Source organism: Pantherophis guttatus, chromosome 3 (genome assembly GCF_059756535.1).
Source record: "Pantherophis guttatus breed Tessera chromosome 3, ASM5975653v1, whole genome shotgun sequence".
In the NCBI taxonomy this organism is placed as follows: Eukaryota; Metazoa; Chordata; class Lepidosauria; order Squamata; family Colubridae; genus Pantherophis; species Pantherophis guttatus.
In genome coordinates, this window is record NC_142065.1 from 190,567,261 (window position 1) to 190,578,770 (window position 11,510).

The 11,510-nt window shown below is 38.5% G+C and overlaps 1 protein-coding gene across 4 annotated transcripts in view; it reads left to right on the forward strand.

Moving 5' to 3' along the window:
* The window catches only part of GRHL2 (grainyhead like transcription factor 2), a 78,800-nt gene extending 69,513 nt beyond the window's left edge, over positions 1-9,287 (forward strand). For all 4 annotated transcript variants that reach the window (XM_034422124.3, XM_034422126.3, XM_034422125.3 and 1 more), the window contains exons 15-16: positions 6,241-6,305; positions 9,088-9,287. In XM_034422124.3, the coding sequence (XP_034278015.2) occupies positions 6,241-6,305; positions 9,088-9,202 (180 nt within the window). In that variant the 3' untranslated portion in view covers positions 9,203-9,287. The remainder of the gene's footprint in view (positions 1-6,240; positions 6,306-9,087) is intronic.
* Positions 9,288-11,510: the final 2,223 nt, after the last annotated feature.

An 11,510-nucleotide genomic window follows, 5' to 3' on the forward strand; every position in this document is an offset into this window, starting at 1 on the left:
AACATCAAAAGAGTGAACCAAAATGTTGGTGGATGGTGACAAATAGATTCTTGACTGCATAAGATGAGAAGGGATGATAAAAATGTGAAATTGTTTTGCTGAGAAAGTCTGTAGAGCAGACTGATTGATTATTTGTACACTGCCTACTCAGGCAACTCTTGCATGGCTTACCTCAGTCGCTTAAAACATCCGTAAAATCAATTTTAAGTATTAAGGTATTTTAAAATATGCTGCTATGCTCCATTAAAACTCACCAAAAGCCCCAACTGGTTTCTTAAAGGATAAAAATCAACATGTTATTTAACCCCCAACAGTAAAGCTCTTCCAATGTGAATGGCCTTCCCATCCTCCCCTCCCTTCCTCCCCCCCTCCCCCCCAAATCTCTCTAGGATGGGTAGCCACAGAATTTCCTGGCCAAATTATGTTGAGTTTTGGATTCTTCTAGAAAAGACAATCCCGGGTAGCAAGAGCCTATGCTAAAAAAAAAAAATTATAGGCAAAATCCAGCACCATAAATTATGCCTGGAAACCAGTGAAGCTCTCCCAAAATAGGTACATTCTACTGTAAGCAATTTTGTTCTGAGACATTTTCAAACTGCAACAGTTTGTCTGAGAGATGAGAAAAGTATCATCTATGAATGCCTTTGACATTTCTGGTCCAAGATGACACACAACTGGCGGACCCACCAAACCTGGGCAAAAGTTCTCCTGGAGAAACAGTAAATCTGGAAAAATCCCCTGTTCTATATTATGCACCAGGTCTTTCTGGGGTGTTAAATCCCAAGAGGCACAAAAGATGGAAATTTATGGAACTAAAAGGCTTCTGTGCCTAGAATAATACCGTCTTGCTCTGATTCAAATATTGTCTGTTTTGCATGACATTTATTTGTACAATTTATTAGGTTGCTTTTTTACAGGCAAGTTTATTTATTTCCTGCAGTTTTTAAATGAACATGTTTGTTTTAATAATAATTAAATAAGTATTATAATTTATTTTATTGTATTTATGAAAAATAATTTATTATACATTACTTTATGTTCCTTCTGGTGTATTTTAAAAAAACCCATCATGGAAGGCAGTGGGAACGAGTAAATGGCTCACATCCATTGATGCTTCTTGCTAAATGGGCTTGCTTTGCTTGCCAGAAAGAGTAGGGTTTAGAACGCAGAAATATTTTAACCTGTGCGCTATTGAAATTTATGTCGCATTGCAATGCAAACGTGCTACAAATATGTTACAAATCTTTGCAACAGTGCCATCTTGATGTCCTTCATATTTCACTTCCCATAAGGGAAGGAAACCTTTCATAGATATATGTTATACTTTGACAAGGCAACATAAAATGTTTTTTTCGTAAAATTGCATACTCATATACATAGATGTATGCCCACTTGAATTGGGAAGTTCTTGGCACTTTAAACTTAGCTACGTTTCCAGGACTACAACCCACCATAATCGTAAAGCAAAAGCTCTATTGTTTACAACTTGTACATTTCTCCCATTTTTCAAATTTTGATCTGTGAGCTCACCCAAACTTTCCATACTTGACAATATTTTCTTAGATTTATTATTCACATCATTTTTCTTCCTTTTACAATAGCACACCAGAAGAATGGGCAGTAAATTTTCTCATTCTGCTTTTTCCAAAGACAAGAAAATAATATGGCACCCTTGCAAACCAATTGTTATAACAGGAGCTTTCACAGGTAGCCATTGTATTGTCAAAAGCTCAGAAGAAGCAAGAATAGGATTACTGAACATAACATTCAGACTTTGGGGAATAAAACTTTTTAATAAGTTGAAAAGAACAATAATGTAATGCACCATTGAATGAGAGACAATGTTCAGTTTAGGAGGGACAGAACTTTAATTTTATCAGGAAATTGCAAATAGATTTCCATCTAAATTACTCTCTCCCACTTCTCTTTATAAAACCTTCAAGGCAAAATCAGAGGGACCTCTTTAATAGTAAGGTATAAGAAGACTATATAAAGGGACATATTTGGGACATATACATGCTCAGAATAAAGCATGTATACATGCTTTACATACTAAAAAGAATATTTGTTAAGTACTGTATAGTTCAGAAAAATAATTCTGGAAATTGGATAACTCAGGGATGTTATTAAGAGTCTAACCAGTCACTATTGACATCTAGGAATTACTAATAAGTGATTAAAAGCAGTGATTCAGATCCCTGGCTTGCAATAAATTGCCACCATATCCATAATGATCAAAGCAACAACTATTGAATCTGCTTGCTGTCGGTGCCAACTGAATTTTTTTTGGGGGGGGGGATTATCTACCTCCTGTTTGGGATGTGGTGGCTCAGTGGCTAAGACGCTGAGCTTGTCGATCGAAAGGTAGGCAGTTCAGCAGTTTGAATCCCTAGTGCTGCGTAATGGGGTGAGCTCCCGTTACTTGTCCCAGCTTCTGCCAACCTAGCAGTTGGAAAGCACGTAAAAAATGCAAGTAGAAAAATAGGGGCCACCTTTGGTGGGAAGGTAGCTGTGTTCTGTGCGCCTTTGGCGTTTAGTCATGCCGGCCCACATGACTACAGAGACGTCTTCGGACAGTGCTGGCTCTTCAGCTTTGAAATGGAGATGAGCACCGCCCCCTAGTCAGGAACAACTAGCACATATTTGTGAGGGGAACCTTTATCTTTACCTTTACCTCCTGTTTTCATGACAAAATTCTTCCAGCTTTTGCTTGTGGGGCAGCACTGCTGTTTCTATCTTTATGGAGAGCAAGACAAAGTCCCTTAACATTGCTTTTCTCTGTTGCCATTTTCCCTTGGCTTGGCTCTGAGTCATAAGGGAAGGTGTGAAGTGAACTCTTAATTAATTTCCAAGTTGCCTTTTTGCTCAGAATAGACCCCAAAGATGAATTATAAATAAAAAATAAGACATAATTAAAACACTTAAAAATACGCACACAATAAAATTAAAAACAGAGAAAAGAGAGTGAGAAAGCGGAGATTATAGAGATAATTCAGCTTTAAATTGCTGGAAAGCCAAACTGAACAAACAAGATTTCATAGTCTGCTTTAAGTGCAAAGAACCATTGTGCAGGGAAAGACCTCGCATAACTAGTTTTCATGCCAATATTTTCCTTTTCATTGGCATTATCCAGATAAATATTTTTCTCAATTAAGAACAGTCATTCACCACCAATTGTGGAATCAATAAAGTCTGCCAGGCTGTCCATAAGCAAAGGGAAGTTTTCTGTTATGCTCTGAACAAGAAAAATACAGTGAGCTCTTGACTTGAGAAAATGGTACGTCTTCAATTTCTTTTACCTGTTAAATTAAAAAGTACATATTTACAACAATTTCCTTGTGCACATGATATAAGTCACCATATGACTTGCACTATATTTGTACCATATCATTTCCATTATAGTGTATCTGGATCATCAATATGGATAAGCAGGGATAGTGATCAGTTGCTCTAATAAGCTGGGAACATTTGACCTGATTATGCACACTAGGAAGATAATTAAATAAGGGGATCCATCCTGTTCTTTTTTTCCCCAATTAGATTTTTTTTCTTGCATTTCAATCACTCTCGAGCCTCCCCCCAGGTGTTTTAACTCCTTTTACAGAAATTCAGAGCCATTTCAGTTATCTAAAGAAATGGTGTTGAGGAGGAAATGTATGATCATAATTAAAACAAGATTGAGTTTTAGACACATTGAAATTCATCACAATTGGCCATTAGGATTTTAGGATTTTATTTATAGGGGATCAGAGATTCCATTCTAAAGGAAAAGAACAGTTTAATCCAGTGTTTCTCAGTTTTAGCAACTTTGATAGATGTGGTCTTCCATTCCCAAAATTTCTTAACAAGCATGCTGGGGAATTCTGGAAATTAAAAGTCCACACGTTACAGTTTCTAGGGTTGAGAAATACTGATAAAATCCTTTCCTGTTACCTTTTTCCAGCAGCCTTCTGCAGTGTTGCTGTGAAGTGCTGTCTGGAAGTTTTTCAAGAGGCACAAGAAAGAATAAGGAAAAAGAGGTATCTTAAATATTACGTCCCGCTCCCTTTATCCAGTCTATTCTGATCCAACTCAGAGCTACTTTCTCAGTGCAGAAATGCAGATGAGGTGATCCTTTAATCCTTTAGTTTTCAGTCTGCAATTTGATTATGTTGGCCTGCAATGGGGAAAGGTGTTTGCTTTGATGTGTTGTGAAAACTGGTTGCCAAGGACAGTTTGTATCCCCTGCCCTCCCCAACCTCTCTTGACATGTTTTCCCAATTTGAGCGTGTCCCTGAAAAGTTAGTTTGTTAAATTTAGAAAGACAGAGGAGTGTGTCCTTTAAGAATGCAGTAACAATTCTGAGATCTACATTTCTTAAGGGAAGAATATGCTGCAATGTATCTGCTCCCAGTCTCCATAAACATAGGTGGATAGATTAAAACTCCTATGCATTATCAAGATGGAAGAACTATTCTGGTAGTACTGAGAACATATAGGAAACACAGAAGGAGAAATAATGTTCAGCCATTACTTGAGAGATTTTCTGTTGGAATAACTCTAGGAAAAACTTAGTTTGGACATACAGAGTTGCAAAAATTGTATTAAGGCAGCAGTGGTTTTGCTATATACATTAAATAAAAATATTTTATTACCGAGAGTCTTGGGAACAGTTGAGATAAATGGGTAGTATTTCAGAGCCTCATCCATTAATTCCATTATTTTTTGGAATCATTTGTGTTTCTCTTCTGTCAGAAAAATCTCTCACAAGAACCTTTCTTTTCAATCTTGGTTAATGCCATAAATGGGGATCAAAGTTTCCATTTTGCACATATAAGTTGAAATGTCTTGGAAGAACTGCTATAACTCACTGCTTTGGGTGCTAACATTTTCTTAGAATCAACTAAGTTCTAAGATCTGTTATCTCATGCTTCATTTGGATTCTCTTTTGGGGATGAGGGCTGATGATTCATTGTCTTCTTTATAAGATGCTGTAGCTTAGAACCCTTTTCAGTTTGGCTTTCTGTCAATGTGTCCAATTAAGCTTCCCAGATTTTCAGATGGCACAGACAAGGAATTCTTTTTTAGGCTTGTGTATGCCTATTTAGGCACTAGTTGCACAGCTACAGATTCAACTAAAACCAGAGCATCTGAAAAGGATCCATCTTGCTTGCTGTATTCCAAAATTATTTGCATTTATACCAAAATATATGTTTTTGGATTGTAAATGCAATCTGATCATAATGCTATGCCTGGAACAGCTTCCTCCACCCCAGCTTCCATCAAGTGAAGCTTCTGGGCACTCTTTAAGGCTGTGCCATATATTTCCATCTGTCTGGTTTCATGAAACCAAAGCATGGTTGGCTGCAACTGGATAAGGAAAGCGTATTGCCATTGCTTAGAATACTCTTTGTTACCTTCAACAATTGGAAATTTAGGCACAGCATCAGATCATGGTATACTCCCAAATTGCTTTCTGTCAACTCACGAAGCTTTCATGACCTGCTCCCGAGTTGCCATAGGCAGGGGGATGGGGAATGGACCCTCACAGCTGCATCGAGGAATTTGCACCTCAGTCAAAGCAAAACATATCCCAGCCGGCCAAAGTCAAGGCCGTCTCCACAGAAACATGCAACGGCTGGAGAGAGTGATTTCTACGACCCGCAAAATTGCTTCATTGGGGAATGTGACTGATGACACACCTTGTGGGGAGGGGGAAATGGGGTCAGAGGCAAGGTACGAACCGAGTGAAGTCAAAGTTGGCTTCACTTGGTCCATGCCAACATGGGGCTCCTAACTGGATTTTTCTTAGACTTTGCTTGAGGCTCCTGCTTTCTAGGGCATCAGTCAGAACCCTGACACTTTCACTAATCTGCAAAATTCTTGCAAGGAGATTCACTTTTGATGTTAGGGGCTCAGTTCTTGGACAGTTGATCTTAATTCATTCTTTAGAGGAAAAGCCTGTTTTAAATCAGTAGAGATGAAAGCCATAAGAAGGAAACCGTGCAGAGAGTGTAGTATAGGCAAATATTAAAATACTAAAAGCGGCAGGAAGCTACACCTAAAAGTGCTCCATTTCCCGTGTGTAAGTCCCACTGTGTTCTGGAGAACCTGGAGGGCAATCTCCAGGTTCTGCAGTACTAAGAAGTGACATTGTGTAGCCTGCCATGAATTGCCTAAATCTAACTGAGAGCGGTGATTCTGCAGTAGGCTTGCTTTTAATAAATCTATCTCCTTTTCTTTTTCTTTTTTAAAATATAGATTTCTGAGAAATATGGCCTTCCAGCTGAGAAGATTACAAAGCTTTATAAAAAAAGCAAAAAAGGGTAAGAGAAACCAACTAATCCCGCAGTTTGTGTTTTTATAAAATAGTCTTGAGACTGCAGTTAAGCTTTTAAATATTTCATGTTCTGATATATGCTCACACTGCAAGACAGATTCCCAGCTCCAGGTTCACATGGGGATTGCAATAGATATCAAATCAACCACTGGCCTCTAATTAATCTGCATGGTTCTGCTATAGTATTCCTTAACTTGGTGCCCTTCAGATATGTTGAACATATCCCATCATTGGACAGCATGGAGATGCTGTGAATGGTGTGAGCTGTAGCCCAGTTCTTCTGGAGAACAACAGATTAGTGGAAATTGTTCTTGGAAGCTAGCAGCTTGGGAAGGTACCAGAGGTGGGATTCACTTACCTTCCCTACCGGTTCGCAAATGTGAGCGCATGTGCCACCTCTGTGCATGCGCACGGCCTTCTGTGGATGCGCAGTAGTCGCGCATTACATCCGGGTGGGTGGGCGGAGCCTCCCGCAGTCACCACTACCAGTTTGCGCGATCTGGACAGAACCGGCTCAGTACCACCACTGGAAGGTACCTTCAACAGAGATTTTGAAGCTGTAGTCACACAGTTTCTTGCCCTACAACTTGTGTTATTTGGGGAGCTATAGCGGGCTAGCACACACATGCTTATTCAATGGGTCCTCAGTTCCCTTACTTGTTGCTAACAATGCCCTTGGGACTTCTCAATTTGGCTTTGGGCTTTGACCCAAGTACCTTAGGAATAAGTAACAACGCTACAATTCACCTAGTGATAACAGCACAAGAGAACGAACCCCTTCTAACATGCCAGATATAGTAATTCTTCCTTCTTAATTTTTTTATTGTCTCTTTTGAATAATGTGTAAACATCCTCCCCAACAGTCTAAGTAAAGAGAAAACCACACCCTCATCAACACTGGCAGGACAAGCTATTGTATACAAACCACACACTCAGTAGCATTGACGTTACCTGGTTGGGTAATAAAACATCTGCAGTTTAACAACCAGGCTCAGAGAGCATCAAGGGCTCCATAGTTCAACTCTGTGGTACATGTATTGTCTTCTGTTGAAATCACTATCTTGATTTCCCTTCAGTTAATTTACTATAATTTACCTATAGTTGTCTAAACTACAAATTCCTCTATGGAATCTTGCCTCACCTCCAGACAATTTCCAATGGTCTTACACGACTATAGCATCAATCCATCAAGCCTGATATTGTCTATTCACTGGCCATGAGCCTCAAGCAAATGTTTTTATCAGTTCTACATCCTACAGTGGTTTAACCCAATCTCCTCAAAATGGCCCTGGACATGTTGTCTTACAATTCCAGCCATTCCAGGAACTAAAGTGAAGATTGAGGTATATTAAAGTTGTAATCCAGCAGCATCTGGAATTTATGCTTTCCACTTCATAGCACAGGAATTATATGGTAAAAATATTTTTTTTTTAAAATACAGTGAAATAACATAAGAAGTTGCATAGGAGAATTAAGTGGGATTCCCCTAGCATGGACCTAACTGGAGAATTAATATGAATTTGAATCATTAACAGTGAGAAGAATATGCATGTTGACTCAGGACAAAAAAAACCCCCCACAACTTGGAGTTGGACTTGGATAATGAGTTTTCCTGTGAATTTTGTCAAGGCCCTTGTACAAATGGTTAACATAAAATAAAATCCTCCTTGCACACAACATTGAACCATCAATTTAAATCTATCCCTTAATTGATGGATTTCCACAGCCACAAAGCTACTGTTTTACAACCATGATTTATTGATTGATCTAGAATTGGCTGAGTTCAGAAGGCATGCTGGTCACAATAGCCAAGTTCATACAATAAGCTAAATCAAAATGTCTATGGAGACTCTCAGTCATGCAAGTCATGGTTGTCCCAAAGATGCTTTTTCCAAAGGCAACTGGTTTTTTCTTGAAGATCCAGTTGCCTTTTGAAAAAAGCACCTTTTTTAAAAAAATTTGATTTATATGCCGCCCTTCTCCGGAGACTCAGGGCTGCTTACAATGCGTTAAGCAATAGCCTTCATACTTTTGTATATTTATACAAAGTCAGCTTATTGCCCCCACAAACTGGGTCCTCATTTCACCTACCTTAGAAAGGATGGAAGGCTGAGTCAACCTTGAGCCTGGTAAGATTCAAACCTGCAGTAATTGCAGGCAGCTGTGTTAATAACAGGGTGCTTTAAACCACTGTACTACCAAGGCTCTTCAGACCTTTGGGACTAAATCAAAATGAAAGAACTTGCATTATTGGTGTTAAGGAATTCACAGAGCAACCCTTGAGTAGCAAGGGTGTGCACATGAAAGCGATTGAGAGTAGTTAATAAACACAGTCAACACACAGATACACTGAGTTGTGTTTACTTTCAGGAAAAAGTAAGGCACAGTACAGTAAACAGTCCAGATCATACACATATAAAGCAGGAGATAGCCAAAACGACAGTCCAGGGATAATCCAATAACAAAGTCTTCTTACCAGTCGTCGTAGTCATTTACAGTAAATAGTTCTTCTGGATATGCAAACAGTAGCATATCAGAGAGCAAGAACAGCAAAGAGAACAAACCATGTTTCTAGCTCCCTCTTAAGGACATTGGCTACAGAGCTAACCAATCAGGACACAGTATGATGCAATACAGCAGTCTTAAAGCTACATTGATGGTTTATATATTGCCAACCCAACAAGTTAGGTAATAATCATTTCCTAACAATTGGTTTGTATATTTAGCCATTATCTGAACTTTCTTAATGTATCTCTTTCCTGTTTCAGGATTCTGGTAAATATGGATGATAACATCATTGAACATTATTCCAATGAAGACACTTTCATCCTAAACATGGAGAACATAATGGAGGGTTTCAAGGTCACATTGACGGAAATCTAGTTTAGACCAGCATAGACCTTGTGAAGTGAAAGCTTTTTGCCATCAAGGAAGGAAGAAATAATAATAAAAACCCTGATTTCATTGATACGGAGAAGAAGGTTGTTACAAAACTAAGTTGGAAACAACCACATTTCATTTTTTTGCCACTGGAAGCCAATTTGGCAATTACTGACGAGTCTGTTCAAAAGAACATTCCTTCATAAAGTTCCTTATTTATTGCTCCTCACTCCGCAATATGTAAATAATCAGTGGACCCTAGGCTTCACAATCTTGATGTTGCAAAGATATAACAGAGACTTTAAATGAAAGCAACAAAAATAGTTAATGCAAGAGAAATAATAAGTTGAAAAATAATGTTAGTTCCACTGGGAGTTAATCACTGAAATTTCACCCTCTAAATGAATTGCTAGAAAACCTGATAAGGGTTAACAATGTGCAAAATGCCTGATGATCTTTGCACACCTACTGTACACCAAACTTCTAGTGCTGAGTATCACGTAGCTTAGCTATATCCCTTCCTTTGCAGGTCAACTGAGGGCTTTTAAGATTTTCAGATGGCATGTACTTTGTAAGTAAAACACCATCCATTTTAACCTCTGTATATATTTGTTTATAATATGTAATAATATATTTTCCTATCTGTGTGGATGTGTTTACTGCCACTCTATTCTGTGTTTGGATAAGAAGTTGGCAGAGTTCCTGGCCAAAGAGCAAAGTTCTCTCACCAGCTGTTGATTCTTCAGGGTTTTTGATACCTTTTGTTCAAAGCTTATCCAGGAGCCACATTAGAAAGTTAAAACGCCTTATTGTCACAACGAAGATTATTCTTTCCTTACTATATACCAGCTTCTCAGGTCTTTCAATGAGATGCTTTCTGTTATTTTTAGACTAGAGCTCCCGTTAAGTAAGACATTTACAGAGTAGAACTGAAGGCCATTTGGAGAGTCAGACTTATTCCATTATGCTGCAGTCTTCCAGTTTCTGAAGTAGTTTTCCTTTTTATCTCTCTCTCTCTCCCTCTCTCACCTTGGTTTTTTTTAAATCTTCTGTATTATGCATTCTTAATGAATGGGCGTTCATTTCTGCAGTGCATCATGCAGGGAGTCATAAATGTGACATTTCTATATCATTCCCACCAATGGCTGCTTCCAATTTTTACCCAACCTTTTTAAAACAAATGTTATTCTTCCATTCAAGTTACCTCTGAAAGTTCCTGGCAACGTGGAATCAGTCTGAGTTTAGCAAGATATTTTATGTTTTGTTTTCATTTTAGGGAAATTACATGCTTATAAAACAACAGAAGTATAAAATTGGAAGGAAAGTTTGGAATTATGTAGAGGAGTCCAATCCCCTGAACACGCCATATGTTGGAGGATGTAACTACAGGTGGTCCTTGCTTAATGACCAGTTGCTTAGTGACCCATTCAAAGTTATGATTGACTTCATTAGAGGTCCTGGTTCTAGAGTTCTACTGGATACACATACACATACACACACCTAACCTGCATTTACAACCATATGCAATGCCCTATGGGCACATGACTACAATTTTCAGGATTTTTTGCCAGTTTTTGGCATCTACTTCAGGTTTCCATCAAAAAATACACATTGAAAAAAATGTGTTCATTTAACGACCACTACAAAAAAATGTATAAAATTGGGCATGATCCCATGGTGAACCACTTAACAACTGCCACAACTAGGAGCCGAGGTAGCGCAGTGGTTAGGGTGCAGTACTGCAGCTACTTCAGCTGACTGCTAGTTCAGCAGATCAGTGGATTAAATCTCACTGGCTCAAGGTTGACTCGGCCTTCCATCCTTCCGAGGTGGGTAAAATGAGGACCCAGATTGTTGGGGGCAATATGCTATTTAGTATACTGTCTTTGGTGTAAGCCGCCCAGAGTCCTCGGAGAGTGGGCGGCATAGAAATATGAATAATAAAATAAATAAAATAAAATAAACTCATAGCTGTAATTCTGGGCTCGATTACAGTTGTATGTTGAAGATTACCTGTAAAAGATGGAAATACCCAGTATATATGTCTAGCAGAGGAGAACCCATCATCTGCTACATCAACCTGTTTCATGTTCAAAGCATCTCTTAATGTTCAATTGGTTCTCATACTTCCTTCAAGAGTAACAGAGAATAGCAATGCCCAATAGCTTTCTATATAATAGAAGATGGCTACTTTATAATGTTTTTCATAACTAAGGATAGGACTTAGATTTCTAAATACGTTGTACATGTCCAGAAGGGTTTTTTCCCCCTTTCTCTTCTTAAAAAAATCAAGCAATACCCATGATTAGGA